At 39.2% G+C, this 23,960-nt stretch overlaps 1 protein-coding gene across 1 annotated transcript in view; it reads right to left on the bottom strand.

Annotated features, from left to right (window-relative positions):
- The window catches only part of TESK1 (testis associated actin remodelling kinase 1), a 1,265,203-nt gene extending 1,256,904 nt beyond the window's left edge, over positions 1–8,299 (bottom strand). The window contains exon 1 of the mRNA XM_044076820.1: positions 6,128–8,299. Coding sequence (XP_043932755.1) covers positions 6,128–6,340 — 213 coding nt within the window. The 5' untranslated portion in view covers positions 6,341–8,299. The remainder of the gene's footprint in view (positions 1–6,127) is intronic.
- Positions 8,300–23,960: the final 15,661 nt, after the last annotated feature.

The following is a 23,960-nucleotide window of genomic DNA, read 5'->3' as shown; positions in this document are numbered from 1 at the left end:
CAATTTGCAATGGATGGCTACCCATTCTGCAACAGTTTCCCTGTTCTGTACCCATAAAATGTCAGGATAGACTCAGTCCTTCTAGTGACCCAAACTACATTAAGCACGGGGGGTATGGTGCCAAAGATGAACAAGTATGCTTACATTACCTAGGTTGTTTTCATAGGAATCTGTCAGAGAATGTGGTGCTACAAAACACTGGATGCTTGAGGAATAGTAAATACTTGTTTTCCCCCAGAGTACTGCTAATTTAACGGCAACTTTTCAGACTGCCTTGGGATAACAGAGACACTGCAAAATATATTAAAGGAACAGTTGCAACTTAGATTTAGGATATTCAGCTGCACTATTAACGAGCATGCTTTACACATTATAAGGGGAGCACAGCCAAAGATTTAAATGTTTGGGATTTTACTTTTTTTGTTTCAGGACAATGAAAAAATGATACAGCAGAAGAGATTTCAACCTCCAACTCATGTTTGGCTGCATGACCATCTAAGTGAGACAGGCTCAAGATTAAAGTCACGAGTCAATGGTTTGTAATGTAGCAGCCATGCTCAACAGCACAAAGCAGCATTACTAGCAAACTAGGGACAAGATTTGAAATTTTGGAGTTGTGTAGTTTTGCTTAGATAACATAAAGAGTGAATGGAAATATTTGTGAGACACTAAGTGTTCATCTGAACGTTATTTGCAGCCAAGCATATTCCAAGTGTGAAAGATGACATAACAGATTCTCTGTTTTCATGAATTGCCTCAGGCACTTTTAACACCCCATGCAGATCAGACCACAAAGTCCTTTACCTCAAGCTACAGACATGAAACACAGGCTTTAACCAAAATGGCACTAGTAGCAATAATGAAAGATATCAATATCCCTTAATGGATACAAAACAAAACGTACACGTACTACACCCTGCCTATACGCAAGGTACAAATAACTGAGATTTTACAGACTCCTACTGAAGGAAAGAGTGAACAGCAGGACAGCAAGCACCCAAACAACGGTGTTGGGCCAATATCAGAGGGCAACAAGGAGTTTCTAGGTCAAAGGGATATTGGACAACTGGGCCAGAGAATGACCACACCCACCAAATTCCCAGAAGCTTACCCTCCAAACATCCTCACAGACATTTAGGTAGTACTGCTGACCGTCTGCAACATCACTTAAGAGGTCATCCCAACTGCACAAACCTTCTGTGGGGTCTTTACAAAATCAGCAGTCTGAGCTGTTGTGACAATTAAAAATAAGGAAAAAATATACATGTCTATGAGAAAATGGAAGCTTTGTTATAAGGATATGGATAGTAAGATACAAGCAGTCAAATGTTTTAGTCCCTTTAGTTTTATACACAGTGCAGGCATGTTCATCAACCAGAGAAATTGTGGATAACGATTAATAAAGAGCTGAAGTGTAGACAGTGCAGGCATATTTATCAACCAGAGAAATTGTGTGGGATTACCCAATCTGAAGGGGTATTTCAGAACTACACAGTCAAGGCTCCTATACATAACACAAGCAGAAAACTATCATTCAAAGTAAAAAGGGATGATGTTGAAACAGGGGGGGGGGCTCAAGAAACAAGGAGAGACTGTGATTTTGGAGGGAGGCCTTTAAGGAGAATAAGAATAATCATAGAAAATATTATGCTCATAAAGTAGCAGAAAGTATTTTAAGAACTAAGCCAACATGGGAATGGAGAAAGGAGATTCTGCCATTAGGGATGACTGCAATTAGGGATACAGACAATAGGCAAGAGGGGGTTGGAATTTATTGGAGAAAACTGTCAACGGTGCCAATTACTGGAAACAAATAACTAGAGAGGGAAAGGTAATAGAACGGGAAGATGACAAAATCGACTGCAGGTTAGAGATTGCCTTTCCCATCAAGGACTGATACCAGAGTACAGGCAAAGAGAAAAAAATTAGGGGTGTCCTAAATGAAAGACCAGCACTGGTAGAGTTTTTAGTAGAATCCAGAACAAAAGCTGCCATTAAAAAAGGAATAATTAATAGAACATATAAAATATTTAATAACTGTAAGAATCAATCAGAAGTGGTTTGGGAAGAGAGATTGGATAGGAAATTTACAATGAAATATTGGGAAGATATATGCAGGTTTCCCAAATATGCAACATTTAGAAGATTTAGGATTTTTGCTTGGAAATTATTGCACAGATATTTTTATACCCCACGCAGACTCCAGCGAATTCAGGCAGATAGCAAATGTTGGAGGTGTGATGCAGAAGAAAGACGTAATTGGAAACATATTTTCCGAGAGTGCAGTGGGTTAGTGAATTTTAGGAATTCCATACGGGATGCGTTATTGGAGATGTTGGATGGGCAGAATGGTGCGACAAGGAAGATGACTCTTCTGAGGTATGATACCGAATCGGAATTGCCTAGACATGGTATGGACTTGCTGTCTCTAATTATGGTGGCTGCCAAAAAAGCAATTACTGGAAAATTGAAATCAAAATCTAAAACTAACTACATTAAAAGTACTGAATATAGTAACAACGATAAAAAAACTGAAATTTAGATCTCTGGAAAAAAGTACGAGCAAACTACTCTGGAAAAATGGGAATTGTGGAAAAATACATACAGGGGAGGAATGAGGTTTAAAAAAGAGGGCAGAAGTTAAGCTATGTAATGTTTGACTGAAAATGATTGGGTAAATTATAAGTAATGTATAATGTTTGCAACTGGGAGCGTGTCAGTATGGTCTGTGATGTAAAATGCTTGCAACTAGGACTGTATCGGTGTGGTTTGTTTTCATTTATATAATGGTTTAATAAAGACAAGGGGCAAAAACTAAATAATTTATGTAGTGTTGTTTAGGTTACTTGATAAATAGCAATGAATCATGTTTACTTTAATTTTCTACTACAGCTTGATTACTTTTATAGAAACGTAAATGTGCTTATGTCACAAGTGATAATTTAATAAAGGTGTTTTTTTTTACTTTTTTTAACCTGCCAGATCCACATAAATACAGATGCAAAGGAGCCTTACCAATCACAAGGTGTAGCAACCACAAATGCCTACTGCAGTTTTTGTCAGACAAGGAATGGGACACAGAAATATGTGTAATTCCATTACACTGGGACTTCTGCAGTATGGCTGTGGAATTACGACAATTTAGGGAAGAGATTTAGTGAGTACTCTTCAGATGGGGATGGATGGTCAACACTGTACCTATTTGAAATAGATCTCTCAGTCCTTATCTTATGCAAACACAGTTGAGACCAAGTGCTACACAAAAAAGTTTAAAGTGGAGAGAAAATCAGCAACAACCAGCAGATATGCAAACGTCAAAGTTAATGCAGAAAGGAGAGCTATGGAAAAGCACACAGGAGCCTGTTGCATCAATCATAAGTTATACTGTGCTATGCTACCTTTTGTACAGGCGGCAGAGGACCTCAGAAGGAGGGAAGGAAAAAAAAAAGTGTCCATTCATAAACTAGGTTACAGACACAAGTCTGAGGTCCCCAAAAGAAGCACAGTTTGGCTTTGAGATGAGAATGCTATGGCTAAGTAAGAATATGCAACTGCAAAACTTGATGAAAATGGCTTGTGAGATAAAGTTATTAGGATAACCCCTTCTGTGGTGGTCTGGCAAAAAGATGGAAGGTGACAGCTAAATAAAGATTGTTGGGAATCAGCCTTCAATATTGCTCTTGAAGGCTTGGGAAGAGGGCAGATGGACAATACAAAAAGCAAAACACACTCCCTTGAGCAAATAAGGCAAGCTACACATCCCTTAAGAAAAGAGTGGTTCATTACAAAACTACAGACATACTCTGAATAGTTTATTTACCAAATGTATCTGCAAGTGGACATGAAGAAAGTTAAACCCAAGACGACATGAATATGCTTGTTTATATTAAATCTCACCGCTGTAACCCTCAGTTATAAACTAGCCCAAAGGCTGGATAAAGTAGGACTACAGAATTTGCAAATGGCTACGAAATGGAAGACAGACTCTTTGCTGGCGCTAGTCTTTACTTTATGCTTTCTGATGAAAATAAATAAATAAATAAAGAGAGAGAGAGAGAGAGAGAGAGAAAGGCTCCTCTCTAAAAAGGAACACAATGACAAAACAGGCTGCAGAACTTCAGGACGGGGGGACAGCTGTGACATTATACCACTGGGTAACGGGGACATGCAGCACACAAATTTGAGTAGCATTTATAGTCCTGTTATATATTTTAATAGCTTGAAGTGATCATTTTTCTCTGGTGATCCTTCAGTGGGACTCAAATATAGGACTGCTGCAATACATCAGAGACACACACGAGACATGTAGCAATAAGAACTAAGCAAATCCTAGATGTTTCAATAAAAATTACTGTGACTACCAAAAACCTGCAACACACTTTATGGGATGAACAATACAAAGAGCAGAAAGCCATTTTGCTAAACCACAATAAGGTACTGAAAGAAAAGTACCACAATTAAGTAATCTTTCCCCATGGATATTCTACTACTCATATCTGCTATATGACTGTAGTGTATTATGATACACTTTTCTGATCGTTCAGATTTAGCTGTACAATTTGACTTTCAAAAACGTTTATCATTGTAATGTATGTCTGGAGTCGGGGGAAAAAAACAAACTGCAACTCCGAATCTTAAAAGATTCTTGTCTGATGATCTACATGCAGATTAAGGACCACCACTGGCAGTTTTCATTTCTACAAACCATACCACAGGATTATTTGCTTCATGTTTGCCTGTTATCACTTGATGGCGAGATCTCCTCCTTGGTTAAAAACAGAGAAAAATAGAAATATGGAAAAAGCACTTCATTCTGCAATGTTATTTACCATTACACAAATTTGTGTCATCTTTCACAACAATAACCCAGAAATTAACTCAAACCAGTTCATTTATTCAGTTAATAAGTGACAAGTAAATAACTGCTTTTGGTATAGCTCCTTCAAATGTACTATAACCAAGTACAAAAAACATTTTTCAAACAGTGCAAATCTGGACAGAATTAATAATTGTAAAAATACAAGTTTAAGGGCAGTCTAGCCTCATAGTGTTATCGCCTTTTGAAATTTCACAAGACAAGCCATACCTGCAACAAGTGCAAAAGGAGTGGACTTCATTTATTTATTTTGCCAAAACAAGAATCAACTTTTGTAGAATACAGAATGACTTTTGTATATGTTTTTGTATTATGGTAAGGAATTTCAAACACAAAACACTTGCTTTATTTGACAGTCACAGAAAAGTTGGAATGTAATAAATGTCCCAAAGTCTCAGTACTTGTGTGTCTTCCCCCCCATAGGACAAAACCACCCTGCTTACACAGACGATAACCCCACCATCTGACTGACTTTGTGACCATTACAATTTTTTAAACCTGCCTATAAACCAGAACTGTTAAATGGTTATTTATCCTAGTTCAATCCATTCCATTTAATTAAATTCAACAACATGGATTAACATGAATTACAGTCAAAAGAGTTAACAGCACTGAAACGTTTTAACTCCATGTTCGTGTAGCATCTCAGTTTGCTGTGTTCACCCTCATTCAGTAAAGAGAGGTCTCTCACACCACAGTACTTTAACCACCCGTGAAAAATACTAAAGACTTTTTACTCAACAGCACACTACATTGCAGTTTTCACTTGACCTAGGGCACCTGAGCCCCTGTAGTATAGTATTATCTATCAGGCCGGAATACCTTGGATCAGAGACAACAAACTACAGTGAAACTCCTCACTCTTTTTACCAACACAAGCTGGACATCTTAATATGCGTCAAAGCTATATCAATAAGCAAGCATTATGAATCTCAACTATATGTTACCCAATATAGGAAGGTTTAAAATGTACCAAAATCCATCGATCTTTACATCTTAAGGTGCTACCAGCTACACACAGGTGTAAAATATGCTTTTTTCCCTTCACTTTCTTCGTACATAAAGCAAGTCACCTAATAACGTGTACTTTTTAATCAGCAGTGTGTGTGTGGGGAGAAAAAAAAAGTGACAAACTCGAATGCAAGCTTCCAAAATCACATCGAACACCATGCCACAGCCTCCAAACAATATAAAACTGGAGGACCTGAACATGTCTCTTTTTAAAAGTAGTACCCCTGGAATACATCTCACCTTAAAGACGTCAGAGAAGAAGCCTGCGCCGATCTTCTCACAATAGAAGTCATCGATCCGAGCCAGTGTGGACACTGCACTCCGCAGCGCGCGGTAAGACGAGGGTCTCACGCGGCCACAGCTTCCGGACATTACAGGACCACCGTACACAGCAGGGTCCCCCCACTCCGTCTCGTCTGGTCGTTTCAGAAGTGCCCTGGCGTCCCGCTCCATGGTGCGCTCAACAGTGGGAGGCAACTGATGGCTAGTAGTACTTACTAGGCTGTTACCTCCCAACAAGTATAATAATCCGTTAATGGCTGGTGCTTTACATCTCCGTAGGATTTGTTCGGGCCCCCCGACAATGGTAGTTCCCACTCCAAGAGAAACGGTTGTCAGGAAACGCTTTGTTAATCCCAATGATACAGGGCCCAAATAAAGCAACTGGACTGCCTCTAGTCTTTGAACCAAGTGGCCAACGCATTTAACTTGGACCAGACCAAGTTTATTTACAAAGCCCAGATAATTAGCTTACCACAACTGTAGCTAAACTACAAGGTGACGCACAGTGAATATTACAATTTACAGCCAACAGAAGTCCATAATAAAAGCGTGCTAGCCTGTTTTAGTCCTTAGTAGAGAATGCAGTTAGGTTTCCTTTTCAAAAAAAAAAAAAAAAAACATGTCCAATTAGCTAATGACTTGGTAAATGGCTTCACAAAAGTCCTTAGTCCTTAAAAGTGGACTTCAAAACTCAATCAAGCTATGTACTATGGAATGCATAAAGCGTCAAAACGTGCAATCCCAGAAGCAAAGTGCTCCCAGAAAGTTCAGCCCATTTAATTTGGGAACAGATAGTGTAGTCCACCAGTACAATAACGCAAGAGGCTTTCTATTCCAAATTATGTGAATGGGCAGCCAATACCAATTTAATGACTGGCCAGAAAACAAAGTGAACTCGTTTTGGTATGCAAAAAAATACATTCAGAGGTCTCCCAAACGAGATCCTCCTGACATCACGTGAAAAAAATCAATATCGATACAGAAGGTTTTACTGTGCAAAAAAAAATCCTCTAAATCAGATAGTTTAAGGGTGTCCATTGTTTCCAAAGTTAAGAAGCTGTTCATTCCATTTTTCAGACAGCGAAACAGGGGGCACAGTATGCATAGTTAAACAAAGCTATTTATTTCCAATACTCAGGCTACCATTCACCCCACAGAATTTTCAGGTCCAAAAATAACAGACACAATCAGGATGAATAAAGCTGTGGATCCTGCTAATTATCTAAATGCAAGCAGCCCTTCACTTGCATACGTCCCAGAAACTGAATGCAGTATACAAGGCTCATGCAGGCGCTGTCATTGGACTGTTTATATCTTTCTTGAGATGCTGCCAGTTCACATGGGCCGTAATGACAGCGCACTGCCTTTCCTGCTTCTGATCAGTCAGCACTGAAATAAAAGAAAAAGGAAAGGGCTTAGATAATTTTGTTCCAAGCAAATGTACATCTCTCCACTTGAAAATGAAGAATTCGGTGCATCAGCTTTTAACTAGTCTGTTAGTGTCCAGAAGCAAAGTCTTTAACATGGGCCTGCGTCTGCCTTATTCCAGTACCAAGGGGCGAATGACAAGAGTTTTTGGAAACGTTCCCTTTTCCACCAGCAGTTGTAAGACAAAACTGCAAAGGGCAGGCTGCAACGTCTGCATAAACAGAAGGGATGCGCGCACCGCAGCTAAGGTGCGCACCTCGCGGCCAGCCTCTCGTGAGCTCCTTACTGAAGACTGGATTTACTACACCTTAGTCTGTAAGCACTGTGGAGGTTTTAACTGCGACTTCTAGTCTCCCTCTTGACATTTTATTCTCTGGAGCGCAGTTAGTGCCTGCTTTCTTCTTCCGGCCTCGTTCCCCGTTCTGTGCAGGGAACGCTACCAGTGCTTTCCGTATGCACTTACAACCTCGTTAGCTGTTTCTCTAACGGACTACTTGTCAGGCTTGTGGCATTATTATTTTTATATTCCGTGCGTTCCTTCGGCCCGCCGTTTGCAAGCGTGATATGTCCCACAAATGAGGCGGTAACTTGGGGGCGGGGCCATCACTTGCCATTTTGTGTTTGTTTATTTATTTATTTAAAAAAGGTCCGAGGTTTCCTTTAGATTGCTTCTGCAGCAGCTTGCGAGGAAGATCTTCTTGGGGGCGTGGCATTGGCCACCAGGAGGATGACATCTGTGTAACACGAGGGGCAGTCTGTATCAATAACACAAGCCGCGCGTAAGGAATTCTGGTCCGCTTTTATCCTAGAAACACAGGCCACCAGGTTGCGAAGCAGGATGAGGAAACTGTTATTGCAGTATTGAGGAAAAAGTACATATCCGACTCTAAGGCTACTACACGTCTTTCTGCTGTCCCTTATTTTTGGGATGTCCCTGATTTTGTATTAAAATGTATACTTTTGACAATACAGAGATTTTCTACCACCTCTAAGTTATTGAGTGCTCTAATTATCCAGGAAAAAGCTAAGCAACCAAAAGACTTAATTATAGTATTAGTTTTCGAAGGAGTATATTAATAAGTGCGCAAGTGAAGGGCGCACAACGCATTTTCTGTACTTGTTTTATAACTGGTACTGAGAAAGACCTGCACTTACTAATCTGCCTGCCTATCTTACCTCTGTCTAATCTATTTATTTAACTTTTGTTAACGGGTACCGCCACCAAGGCTAACACCATACAGCTACATCACACACATATATATACTGTACAGCAATTTTTAAAAGACTTTTATTAAATTCACATATTTTGAACAGTTGACACTAGGACACACATTAACAGAAAACAAACCTAAACATTTTCATTATTTTTATGCATTGAACTGATATTCTTTTTAACAATTACAATTCACTCCAACATTAGATACATTACTTAAGTCCTGCCTTCCCTTAATTTCATTCCTCCCCGTCATCCTCAACATTATTCTGCAGGTATTTTTTCCAACAGATTACATTTATTTCTATGCAAGTTCCTCCTTCACTTTTCTGAAGGTCCTGCCTCATTTTTTTCTCTTTTACAACACTCAGTACTTCAGTTTCCATTAGTATAGGTTTTGATTTTCTATAAATTGCTTTTTTCACAGTCAAAACTATTATTAAACTTTGTAAGATCTTAATCTGCTTAGGAAATTCAATTCCTGTACCCCAGCTCATAAGAGTTGTTTCCTTAGTTGCAATTATTTGCTCCCCCAACATTTCTGACAAAGTACTCTGTATAGATTTTTTTAAATCCACCAGCTTGTTACAGTCTCAGAAAACATGTTCCCAATTACCTCTCCCTTTCTCATCACACCACCACAATTTGTTGTCTACGTGAGGAAAAATACTTTGAAGTCTGACTGAGGTATAAAAATACCAAACACATGTATGCAAGAATCCTAAACCTTATAGGCATTGTTGCATACTTGGGAGTCATACATGTACTTCAACTGTTCCTTTGCGTGTGTTACTTTTCCAGTCTCTTTTTCCGATATTTACTAACCTCTTGTGATTGAATCTTATAGTTATCATGCATTATTTTGTATAGCATGCTAATTATCCCTTTTTAACAACAGGTACTTTTGCAGATTCAACCACAGTTGGTCTTTCACTTAGCATTCCCTTATCCCATTCTCTTTGCCTATAGTCTGTTCTCAATCCCTAGTAAGAAAGACAGTCTAAAAGCCAGTCCAAACTAGTGCTCACCTCATTCCATTCTATTTTCCTCTGTAGTTATTTGCTCCAAACACCTAAGTTCTTTTAGTAATGTTCTCCAATAAATTTCAGACCCCCCTTGCCTATTTACAATGCTCCTACTTACAGGCATCCCTGTTGGTGAAATGTCCTTCCTCCATAGCCAAGTTGGTTTAGTTCTTAGAATGTGTTCTGCTACTTTATAAATATAATATTATCTAGGGGTGCTGTTATTCTCCTTAATGACCTGCACCCTATAGCCTGCTCTCTCATTTTTCTTGAGCGCTACCCTTTTCATTATCATTCCTCTCTATTTTGATTTGTAACCATCTGCTTAAATTATGTATGCGAGTTTTAACTGCATAGTTCTATAGTATCCCCACAAATCAGCTAATCCTAAACCACCTTGTTCTATGGGGAGAAACCATTTATCCCAGTTAACTATTGCCTTCTTTCCCTCACAAATAAAATTACTTCAACTCTCCATTAATTATTGTTCACAACCTCTCCTCTGTTTGATAAAAATATGCCTGACCTGTATATAAAACTAAAGGGACTAGAAACGTTTTCACCATAGTCAACAGCGTCCAACCTCTCAATTTTTGTATTATCTTTTATTTAGTCTCTTTCCACATATCCTTAGCTGCTGTAACAGAAACCTTTTAAATCCATACCATACTCTGAATTATTTAATCTTATCATGTCCCCTAAATATGGGTATTACTGAACTAATTCATGTGTGGATACATAGTTCAGTGCTATAGCCTTTGTTTTATCTTCATTTATTTTCATATCCTGAAAAGACCGAAAACTATCTCAAAATGCTCAGTAGCACCAAAATATCTTTTTCTGGATTTATCAACTTCAAAGTAAAGTCACCTGCAAATAAAGCTAACTTTTCTTGAGTACCATACCAGTTACACTTAAACTTGCTAGTCCCTTATTTTCTTTGTCAGTGGCTCTATCCATAAAACAAATAACAAAGGGAAAAGAAGACAGCGCTGTCTGGTTTCTTTGTTCAAACACAATGTGTCAGGAGGAACCCTTCCACCTTAATTCTTGCCTCTGACCCTTCATGTATCTTATAAATTAACCCTATTATTCTATCAGGGGAATTCCCGCGGTGGTGGTGCTGCAGTAGCATTGTCGCCTCACAGTAAGACGCTGTCTGGTTCGATTCTCAGCTAGAGCGTCTTCTGCGTGGAGACATGCGTGAATGGGCGTACCTTTGTTGAAGGTTGTGCATCAGGGCTGGTAACTTGGCACGTAAAAATCAACTGCTAATCATTAGCGGACTGGAGTTCCACTGTGGTGACCCCTAACTGGGAAAAGCCGAAGGACCCAACATTCTATCAGGGGAATTGAAATGTTGCCATTACCCTTCTCATAAAATACAAGCTGACTTTATGTAAACGTTTTGTGCCTCAAGACTCATTAACAATACTTTTTAGTTACACTTTGATTCCCTCTACACCAACATCAATGTTTAAATGTTGTCAAATGTCTGCTTCCTCTCTGCAAAATCACATTGAGCCATATTTATCAGTTAGGTAACATATTTGCCATTCTTTTAGCTAACATAGGTATACATATTTTATAATCATGAGCTAACATGAAAATGGGTATATATGAAGCCAGATCTAATGGGCCTTCACTTTCCACGCTGCTTTCTTCCAAGATACCAGTAGTTCACTTCCACCTTTTAAAATATTATTGTAAAAAGAATTCCAGATCTCTGTCACTTCTGTACTGCTAGTTTCCCTATTTCCCCAGGAATGCCATCTGCTTATGAGGTATACCTCTGAACTGTCCAGATTTTTGCATAAAGTCCAGATTTTTCTTCAAAATTTTCATCTCTTCCTCACAAAAGTTGTGGTTTTCTGTCAAATCATTGACAAATGAAGTAACAAAATAATGACTTAGATTAGTTTCAGACTTCTCCTTCAGAAAATGCATGCTAGCACAATTCCTGTTATTTTAGCAACTTTATAAGTAATGTACTGCGGTGGTGGTGCTGCGGTAGCATTGTTGCCTCACAGTTAGACGTTGCCCGTTCGATTCTCAGAGCATCTTCTGTGTGTTAACATGCGTGGATGGGCGTTCCTTCGTTGAAGGTTGTGCGTTAGGCCCGGCAAGCCAGCATGTAAAAATCAACTGCCAATCATTAGCGGACCAGAGTTCCGCTGTGGCAACCCCTAACCGGGAAAAGCCGAAAGACAGTATAAGTAACAAGAGCAATATTTAAAATATGTTCCTATTTATGGGCCTTTGCACCCCTCATTATGTTAGGCTTTGTGCATATATCTTGGGCTAAGAGGCTGAGAGGTATGTTGTGGAGGCATCCTTGTTGACTGATTATACATCACTGCTTTCATTTAGTTTTTTCCTATCTTAGCTATTAATTATTAAGCCTCATCTAATCTTGGCATAACCAAGTGTTTTATAGCTATTTCCATTTGTGCATTTTCTTGGTTTCTCATTCCTCTGCTTTATACAAATGTTCATAACATTTCCAAAATATCTCTAATATCTCTGCCTATTATTATTTTTTTATCATAGGCTCCCTAAGGTTAGTTACAACTCTTTCTAGTTTCTATGCTACACATTTTTGCACTTTAGAGTTGTTATTAAAACTATTGCTTAATAGCAACCATTCTAAACTTGTTCAAATACATTCTTATGTTTCCTTTATACTCTGTATCTACTCATCCTTTTGTTCTGTGAGATCCCCTTTCCTCTTCAATATAACTTCGTTACCCCCTCTAAACTATTCCTATTATTTTCCTGTATCACTTTCTCTCTCATTTCTACCATGCCTTTAAAGTCCAGATTTATTTTAACCCACTCATTAGCTATCCCTTGTGAAGCAATTTCTGTTTTTCTCTAATAACTGTTGATTCTTAACTCATTAACATCTATGTGGTGTGGAATGTCACACCTCTTTCTTGCATTCCAAAGCATTTTCTGAAAAAAATCACCTTCAAAAGCATAAGATAAATGTAAATATTTTATGAATAATAAAAGCTATTAAAACTGAACAAATACAATGTTATCAGTAAGAAGTGTTTTTTGTGTGTTTGTAATAGTCAGTGCATTCATATTATTTCCATGAATAGTATGTTGCATCTTTCGGCTTTTCCCGGTTAGGGGTTGCCACAGCGGAACTCCTGTCCGCTAATGATTGGCAGTAGATTTTTACGTACCGACTTGCCAGGCCTGATGCACAACCTTCAACGAAGGTATGCCCATTCACGCATGTCTCCACACAGAAGATGCTTTAGCTGAGAATCGAACAGGACAACGTCTTACTGTGAGGCGACAACGCTACCGCAGCACCACCACCGCATATTATTTCCATGAATAGCATTGTTTGTGTCTTTTGGCTTTTTCCCGGTTAGGGGTCGCCACAGCGGAACTCCGGTCCGCTAATGATTGGCAGTTGATTTTTACGTACCGGCTTGCCAGGCCTGACACACAACCTTCAACAAAGGTATGCCCATTCATGCATGTCTCCACACAGAAGACACTCTTGCTGAGAATCGAACCGGACAGCGTCTTACTGTGAGGCGACAACACTACTGCACCACCACCACTGCGGGTTTATTTCCATGAATAGTATAATATTATTAATTCACACAAACTCAAAATTGTATTTTTTTCTAGACTTTCATAAACAATTTGCCATATCTTGGAAAATGTGAAACATCGACATATATTGTTAGAACATTTTGGTTAGCCAGACATAAGATTTCACATGACAGCAAGAAATTCTTCTCTGAGTGCATGTTTAGTTAGATAGTTAAAGAATATGAAAACATATGCTTAACTGTAGAATTAGCAATATAAATAACACTGAATATCTCTCAAGATATGCAACTTAAAGTGCAAATATCAGAGACAGTTTTCTTCAATAACATATAAGGTGTCACCTGATGCTATGTAGCAGTTTGTAAGTCAGTTGGGTTTTAAAATATTAAGTATATATGGCACTATTGTTTATTTTCATAATTACTAGTAAACAACTAGCAATATCTCAAGTACAGTATGATATAAATGGATAATGACCATGAATTGTCCTGTTTCTCACCATGGTATTTCACACCATACCCCAAAACATCATGTAGATCTCTCAGTTATGAAAGTATGAATTTTAATATGAATATATTAATAATTAGTGGCAAGTCGTGGTTAAATTCTACACTGCACGACATCCTAGATTAACAATCTTAATGTCATATTGTTAATAAATCTTTACTCTTTCCAGTATTGACATTTAGTAATTGATAAGTCATTTAGTTAAAGAAGCCAGATCCAAAAAGATCTGGACACCATAAGGAGTTAAGGTTGTTAATTGGAAGTATACAAAAATACACTATAGGCATGAGAGAGTTAATAATAATAATTATAATAATTTGTTAACAAGGGAGGCCCACTGGACATACAGTCCATTTTCAGTGGTGATCTAGGAGCAGCACCTGGTTAAGTTACTTGTCCAACAAAATACAATGGAACCAAAGAAACAAGGTGACCGGGCTGAAAGCATGCACAAAGCCAAGAACTGTAGTGATATCCCATAGTAAAATTGAATTTATTGAAAATGATTATGCATTTTCATCCTATTCAGTTTAGGACTTCATCAGAATAAAAACTCCATGTACAGATATAACCTTTTATATGCTCAACCAAAGAACTACACAAATCAAAACCATCAAACAATGAGCAATTAGTAGTTAATCCTTAAAGGGCTAATAGCAATATTAACTAGATAGCAGATTCTCATAGCTTAAACAGCTAGCACATAATATTAAAACAAAAATGAATTTATGTTTAAAAATGAAGTGTGATAGTTCTAATTAAAATGAATATATACAAATGTTAAAAGGTTAAAAACTATGTTTAACTTAAAAAGCTATATATAAGTTATTGATAAACATTCCAAAAAACAGCATGCATTATAATTTAGCAGCTCTATATTAAAATACTGGTTGTAAGGAAATATAGTAATTTAGACCAGGAAACATGAAGATAATGAGCTTAAATTGCCGTAACAGCTCTTTATATTCTAAAATATTTTCCCAGTCCCCTCACCTAGGATCAATCAGTGTTTACTCTTTCCAAAATACCGAAAAAGGAATTCACTGCTGGAGGCTTTAACCAGGGAATGTTTATAAAGATTATTGTTTGCAGTTTGCATTTTTAGTTCTAATGCAATAACAGTACTCATAAATTAATTTATTTAATGTTCTCTCTGTTTTTTCCTTTATAAAAGCCAGCACATTTTTTACAGACTACTGGTTAAATTAAGCTTTTTGTTTCACAATTATTTATCTTCAAAAATACCTCTGTAGCAGCTGAATTCCCTAAAGTCCCCTGTTTAGTTGGGACGAAAGTGATCAATATTTACACATTTTTATTGTATGCATTTTTATTGTATATGTTTTAATAAATAGTAGATTTTATATTCTGGGACCCTCGTTGTGGTGCGTTATTTATTTTTTTTGGTTGTGTGTGACTTAACACACTGTACCTGTAGTATTATTTGAGTTGATGATAACCCCCAGCTTGTAATCATCTGCAAACTTAGACAGCTATATACCTTTAGTATTTGCTTCCACTTCAGAGAAGTAGATACCAAAAAGGAGTAGGCCCAGTACTGAGCCCAGGGGGACTGTGCTAGTGATTGGCTTCTTGGTGAAGGTAGCATCACCTATTTTGACCTCCTGGGTCCTATCAGTGAGCCTGTTGGCTTTCCAGAAGGTGATAAAAGGGTTTATACTTTATACCTAATTTAGTGAGCTTGTCTATAGTGTCTGAGAGCAGATTGTATCAAAACTCTTGGCCAAATCAAGGAAAGCTGTCTTCACAGTCCTGCCCTCATCCATTGCTTTGGTGAGCCTGTCAAAGAAGTCCATCAGATTTAATAGGCATGACCTTCCTTTAATAAAGCCAAACTGTGATAGCTACAGCATTTACACTTTAGCTATGTCCTCATTTACCATGTCCATGATGATCCTTTTCATGACCTTACATGTGAGGCTGGTCAGACTTATGGGCCTGTAGTTACCTGGATCGATAGGTGGACCTCCTTTGTGCAGGGTAATGTAGCCATCTTCCATTCCTTGGGCACAAAACCTGACTGTAGGCTCCAGCTGAAAAGTGATTTCTGTGGACTAGAGAGGTCATGTTTTATGCTGTTTCATAAACATTCTGGGACCTATGGATGCATTGTTTCTGGCCTTGGAAAGTGGATTGATGACATGTTGCCTAAGAATGGTTGGGGGGGTTGTGGTATCGGTGTTTCTTTTGGACTCTTGAAGGGGAGGGATTTGAGCTGAACCCATCAGTCAAAAGGTTGGCAACGGCCTCCAGTTCAGTGTGGGTGATGCCATTTACAATAAGTTCTGCACATTGTTACATCTCTCCCTCAAGGTTATGGACATAGGTGCAGAAAGTTTTCTGGTTGTCCTTTGCATGAGAAGCTATTTTTTTATTTTTAAATTGAGCCACTGAAGTATTAATTAACCCTCTTAGCTGCCTGTTTAGATCAGTCAGGGAGATTTTAGTATGTTGGGTTTGTTCCTCCTACACTTGGACAAGTTTTTTTTTTCTTTTTATTATGTAACTGATTGATATTATGATTCCAACAGGGTGGCTTGCCTTTTGAGTTTGTTTTACTCTTAATATGAGTGGGCAAAGCTCACGCTATGCAGTTATCAGTATGGCTATACAGGGATGCTATGGTGTTTACTGGGTTTGGGGATGCTTGGAATTTAGCCAAAATGTTGCTTAGTAAAGAGAGGTTAGCCTTGGAATAGTTCCTAAAGGTTCTTGATTTCGGTGGATTTCCGGGTTTAATTTTTATTTCAAGTAATACTGCCTTATGGTTAGCTCCATCAAGCAAGGACATTAGATTGGGTGAGGAACATTGCTCCCCCATGTTAATGAGTACAAGGTCAAGGATGTTTGTATCCATGGTAGGAGACTGCACCAACTGTTTCAGGATGTTGGTATTAAGGAGGTTTAGGAATTGCTGGGCTTGTGCATTAGAAGTGGTGTAGGATTCCCAATCTATAGAAGGGTGGTTGATATCCCCCATGAAGGTCATATCAGGTTGGAAGGTACGGGACTGTTGTACTTTGAGACAGGCAGTATGGGTTTCCTGGCACATGGAGGGGGACCTATAGGTTGCAAGGATATGCTACAAGACCCTGTTTATGGTGAGCTGCACATATATGAGTTACACTGGGTCACACACTTTAACTAGTCTGGATTTCATTGGTTCATAGGTAGTACTAGGCTATCAGCCCTGGGATCTATACAAGCCCAGCCAAAAATGTACCCTGGCTTTTGCCACCCAAGAAAATTATTTTCCTGTGCCACTGTCAAGCAGAACCACAGAGGTGATCCCCGGGGTGAATTTCCTATTTCCCATCCAATCATCAAGATTTTTCTTGAAGAGTGCTAATGAGGAGCTTTGTTTGATATAGATAGGTAGTTTATTCCAGAGTATGGGAAGTCTCTGGGACAGGAATCTATCCCTCCAGCATGTTTTGTTTATTGTGGTGACACGGCTTAGGTCCCTAGAGCATGTAGCTCAGAGGGACTGGGATTTCTTTAAGTGGAGCATGTCCAACAGCTGTGGGTTTGACATAGCTTTGTATGTTAGGCAGAGATCACCTCTGAGTAGGTGATATGCGATGGAGTAAAGCTGGAGTTTTATGAGACGGTCTGCGTAGGGCATCTGTTTGAGGCCAGTAATCCTCTTTGTGAGGTATTTCTGTGGCTTTTCCAGTTGTTGTAGATGTCTTGTGAGGTACATACCAAAAGGGGCATTGTACTCTATAATGGGTCTAATGAGTGATGAGTAGAGGGGAACAATGACTTTTTTTCTGGATGAGAAGCCTTTTGTGATGAGGTGTGCCACTTAGAAAGATTTCCTGACTACTGTGGCAAAGTGATTATCAAAGGAGAGACTACTGTCCACCTGTGTCCCAAGGTCTCTTATCACACTTTCAGTGTTAAGTATACTACCGCCTATGTTGTAGTTCATGGGTACAGACTTTTTACCAAAGGGGATGACAATGCACTTTTTGGCATTGAGCTTGAGGCCATGGCTTTGACACCAGGCATCTGTCTCAATAAGGCCCTTTTGTAGGATGTCCACATCATTAGGAGTTTCGATTATGGCTTCCTAGTTTGCAGTCATCTGCGAACTTCATTAGCCAAAGACCTTCTGAGTTAGCCTGTACTTCAGAGAAGTAGATACCAAACAGGAGAGGACCCAGGACTGAACCCTGTGGTACTCCACTTGTCACTGGTCTGAAGTCGGATTTGGAGTCTGCTACTTTCACAGTGTGGGTTCTGTCAGTGAGCCAGTTGGCAACCCATCTTGTGACATAGGGATTTATACCTAGTTTAGTGAGTTTATCTATAATTCCAGAGTGGGGGAAGGTGTTGAATGCCTTGGCAAGATCTAGATAGGCTGTATGAACCACCTTACCCTTGTCTACGGCTTTGGTGACTGCTTCAAAGAAGTCTATCTGGTTTAGGAGACATGATCTGCCTTTTACAAACCTGAACTGGGTGGGGTCAAGAGTTTGGAGATTACCAATGTCTTTGTTTATAAGTTCCATGATGATACGTTCTATGGCCTTGCAGACCAGGCTCATCAGGCTAATGGGGAGGTATTTCCCGGGGTCCGTGGTGGCTCCCCCCTTGTGGAGTGGGATAACCGTCACTGTGTGCCATTCAGCAGGCACAAAACCTGAGGTGAGGCTATGATTGACCATGGTACTTAGGTGGGGTGCCAGTTCGTTCTGTAGTTCATGTAGAACGCAGCCTGGGATGTTGTCTGGTCACATGGATGCTGTGTTCTTGGCTTTGGAGAGTGTGGTTTTTACCTGTGCAGCCGTGATTACAGGAACTTTGCATTCTTCCGGTATAGAGATGGGCTCTTTAGGGGGTGAGAGGAGGGTAAAGTTAGCACTAAACCTATCTGCCAGGATGTTGGCAATATCAGTTAGGTCTGTATATTTAGTGCCATTGTGCTGTAACTCAGAGCAGATCTGAGTGTTGCCATTGAGATTCTTGACATAGCTATAGAATGCTTTGTCGTTGTCTTTAGAATCAGTGGTGATTTTGTTTTCATAACTAGCTTTGGAGGATTTTATCAGGGATCGCAGCTTCTTCTTACTGAGGCTGACCAGAGAGCTCCTCCACTCATGGGATTTTACTCTCTTTTGCAACAGTTTCTTCCTTCTGTTGTACAGTTTCTTTATGGCAGGGGACCACCATATTGGCTTCCTTTTTTTGGAGGATAGCGTCTTGGTTCTGTTTGGGATAGCATGATCCATGCACTCATGTAAGTGCTTATAAAGTATAATTGTGTAAGATTCAGTAGTCATAACTGTATTGTCCATCTGCATGGGTGTCATGAAGTTCACCACTTCTGTCTTAAGAAGCATGAAGTTGGCTTTGGAGAAATCTTTTACCATGGTTTCCTTAATGGGGGTCAGGGCAGGATGTGGATATGTAGGGTAATTAGCTTATGCTCGGAATGGACCAATGAGGCATTGACTAAAGGTGTGGAACACTGGTCACTCATGTTGGTAATGATTAGATCTAGGATATTGTTGCCCCTGGTGGGGGTGTGGATAAGTTGATCCAGGGCATTGGAGTTTATGAATTCCAGAAAGCGTTGTTGGTACATGAGTAGTTTTCCCAGTTAATGGTGGGGTAGTTGAAATCGCCCATTATTAGGGTGTTTGGTTGAACCCTAATATTTTCCAGTACATCAAGAAAAGAGGAGTGGGAATCCTGGGGCATGGTGGGGGATCTGTAGAAAGCTACAATTTGGATTGCAGTTTTGCCCAGAGTTAGTTGCACTTGGATAACCTCAGCTGCATTATGCTGAGCAACTAGCCTGGAGGTGTGGATATCCTTAATGAATATGGACACACCTCTGCCTTTAGTGTTCCAGTCCAGGTTACATGGCCGAAAAGTGTGGTATGAGTTATAGCCTGGTAGTGCAGGGGTGCTCTCTGGAGCCTTGAACCAGGTCTCAGTCACTGCACAGATATTGATGTTCTCCATTTTAAGGAGTGCCTCGAGTGAGTGCATTTTGAGATTTAGACTTCTAGCATTAAGTAGCATCACCCTCAGTTTTTGCTTGCCTGTTCCTGTTACGGTGGTGAATTTGTCATTTGAACCTTGCCTAATTTGATGTTGTTTTTAATATAGAATGAGACTCCTCCACCTTTAGTTCCCTTCCATGCAGTGGATGGTCTAATGTTGTGAAAGGCATTATAACCTTACATTGCAAGGGTACTCTCTGCGATTTTAAACCATGTTCTCTATTACTATATAGATGTTTACACTCTCCAGGGAGAGGAAGGTTTGCAGGAAGTGGAGTTCCTTGTTAAGTCTTCTAACATTGAGCAGTACCACCTTAAAATATTCCTTTGTAGGTTCAGTTAAATTGGTGGGTTTATCAGGCTGGCATTGCCTAAAAAAAGGCACTGTGGGGAGTGGAAAAGGTCTTTGCTAATATCTGAAAGCTTTGAGGGGTTAAGTGTAGACCATCCCTCGCAAAACAGGATTGTCTGTCAACCATGTCTTCCCAGCCTGTCAAATATTATATCCCCTTAAATTAACACCATGAACTAAGTCAATTGTTAAAACCTATCATTTCCTGTCGGTAACGTGGCATAATACTTTTTTTAACAAGAAACATCTTTATGAAATTATCACATGTCATAGGCCATCATACATTTATATAAATGAAAACAAACCATATCGTCAAATTTTCAGTTACAAATGTTATACATCACTTACAATCTATCCAGTCATTGTCAGTCAAACATTACAAAGCAAATTCAGTTTCCTGCCTTCCCTTAAACCTCATTCCTCCTACAAAACATTATTCTGCATGTATTGCTCCCACAATTCCCATTTTTTTCTACATAATTTGCTCCTACCCTTTTCTAAAGATCCCATTTCCAGTTGTTTTATTTCTGTTGCTATATTTACTACTTCTAGTACAGTTGGTTTAATTTCCATTTTCTAGTAATTGCTTTTTTATCAGTCACCATAATTAAAGTCAGTATAGGGGCATGGATAAGATGGCAAGCTTTTAACAACACTATTCTTTAGCTCTTTTAACATCTCTGACAGAATTTTTACTAAAACAAACTCAAACAGAACAATTCAAACTTAACTGATTTATCATTGAACATCTACTGAAAGATTTACTACAAAAAATAACAAGTTTAAAACTCTTTTAATTGCTTTTTCTGTTAAGAAAACTAGAAAGAACTAATTGTCTCAGAATGAACTACTTTAAGCCCAGTGTACAGGACAGTATTATGAAAAAAGACATACAGGCTATAGTAAGTAAATTAAGTGATTTATCTGTTAAGACAGATAAATTAGAAAGCAAAATGGACAATTTTAAAGAGGAATGTAAAAACAAGTTGAAGTGCTGAGTAAATCTCTTAAACAACAGTCATCACAAATCCCGAGTATAGAAGAGGCAATGTCTGATTTTGATGGAAGATTACTTGAAAACGAGAATAACACTGAATTTCCTCTGAAACAAAACAACATTCCAGGAAAAATAGAAGATGTAGAGAACAGATCTAGAAGGAATAACATCAGGATTTATGGGATTCCTGAAAAAGAAGAGGGAGACAATTTCTTAATACCTGGCTACCTAAAACTTTGAACCTGCCTGAAGCTTTTTCCTTTGTATTGAAAGGCACATGGGTCACCTTCTACCTCATCTTAGAAAAAAAAAAAAAAAAAACACCTTCACCAGGGTCAATGATCATATGATTTTTTCAAGTCAAGATAAGGATTTAGTCTTAAAAGTTGCCTGGATTAATTATCCAGTTAAAATTAAAGAAAATACTACAAGATTTGACAATGACTATTCAACATTAATGATGTTGAATCCCAATGTTCCAGGTCTGAAATTGAACCTTATTGGCCGTTTTGGGCTGATTTCTATTCCTTTCAACTTTCTGACTTAAAAAAAAAACATGTTTATGCGGGTTTGCGTGAGTTTGCACATAGCGCTGCTTAGCTAGGGTTAAATTATGCCCAGCACCATAAAGTCTGCTCTTCAAAATTTTCCTTAGAACTAGCCAGTTTTTTAGTTTTAGCACTTGAATCTGCTTCTTTGAGCTCAGTACTTGTTCAGAACTTGTTGTAAGCACTAAATAAGCTACAAATTACTACAGCACTCAACCTTCCTCATTTGCCTAGAAGAAAACAGTCTTTATACTTACTTTCCCCACTTGTCTAGAGGAAAATAGTTTATTTACTACCTATTCAGACATGTCCAAGGGTCAGCTCCTGGTGTTTTCTCCTGTCTACCTAATGAATCTGGGCATCTTGGGGCAATGTAGCAATTGCCTCATGTACACAGACAACCCTCTCCTACCACCACACAACACTACAATCTGCGAGAGATGCACTTATATAGCCAAACTGGAGGCAAAGCTCTTTCCAACCAAGACTGGACTAGACAGTGAAGAGGAGAATGTAAACACTTGCACCAAACCGCACTCATCACATAGTCCCACTAAACCTACACCACCAATATCCACACATAGAAACACAAAAACATTCACGGAGGCTCTCAATAATAATCTGCCCAAGCAACAGAGACCTTCAAAGCAGAAACACAAGCAACCTCCACTCCCCCCAACACAACCCAAATGACACATAATCTACAATGTATGTACTGTACCTGTGTACTATGTATGTATTCTACCTATGTTCCAAAGTTCAACCGTACACCACAAATCTATTACTTACCTTTATTTTTAAAATTAATATTTTTTGATTGTTCTCTCCACTGTAACTGTTTGTGCCGCATACCACTGTAAAAACATGTCTCTTGTAATTTGTGTGTATACTGATCATGTCTAAATAACTAAATGTGTCTGTAATTTTTCTTTGTGGAGCTTTTCTCCCTGGGCCTCTGCTGAAAAAGGGCCTTTTTGGCTCAGTCAGACACCCCAGGTTAACAAATGTAAAACAAATAAAACAAACAAACATAGCCCACAAACTCAGTGTGCCACTCAACCACAGTCTATAAGGCAAAACAATGTACCCAACACACTAGCCATAGGTGACTCTATAGTCAAGCACACTGATGTCCTACTCACCAGGCTAAACAAGGAGAAGGTTACTGTCAGCTGCCGGTCAGGTGCCAGGACCTGCCACATAAGCCATGTACTCAGGTCAATCCACAACAAGTACAAATATTACTCTGTCATTGTCCATGTTGGTGTGAATAACCTGAGACGCACCTCCCTGGACTACATGAAAAGAGACATGGAAGAGCTCCATGATCTTGTAGCCCAGGCAGGTATGACCCTCGCTCTGAGTAGCATTCTGCCATCACCCAGAACGATGCCACAGTACAAGGACAAAATGATTGACTTCAATAATTGGCTAAGCTTCTGGTGTCATTCTAAGGGGATCCAGTATCTGTCTGCTTGGGATGCCATGGTTGACAGACCACGATGCTTTGCCAGAGATGGCCTGCACCTGTCACCCCTGGGATTCTGGATACTGGCTAAGGCTCTTGCTGCCCCTAGAGTGTCATTTTTAGGCAAGGTTCAAATGACAAATTCACCACTGTAACAGGTACAGGCAAGCAAAAACTGAGGGTAATGCTATTCAATGCTAGAAGTCTAAACCTCAAAATGCACTCACTTGAGGCATTCCTTAAAATGGGGAACATCGATATCTGTGCAGTGAATGAGACCTGGTTCAAGGTTCCAGAGAACACCCCTGCATTACCAAGCTATAATTCATAGCACACCGTTCAGCCATCTAACCTGGACCGAAACACTAAAGGTGGAGGTGTGTCCATATTCATTAAGGATATCCACACCTCCAGGCTAGTTGCTCAACATAATAAATCCGAGATTATCCAAGTGCAACTAACTCTGGGCAAAACTGCAATCCAAACTGTAGCTTGTTACAGATACCCCACCATGCCCCAGGATTCCCACTCCTCTTTTCTTGATGTACTGGAAAATATTAGGGTTCAACCAAACACCCTATTAATGGGCGATTTCAACTACCCCACTATTAACTGGGAAAACTACTCATGTACCAA

Source organism: Protopterus annectens, chromosome 1.part1 (genome assembly GCF_019279795.1).
Source record: "Protopterus annectens isolate FY-2018-M chromosome 1.part1, PAN1.0, whole genome shotgun sequence".
NCBI classification, from domain to species: Eukaryota; Metazoa; Chordata; order Ceratodontiformes; family Protopteridae; genus Protopterus; species Protopterus annectens.
The sequence above is the reverse complement of the archived record's forward strand: the minus strand, read 5'-3'. Positions and strand labels throughout refer to the sequence as shown.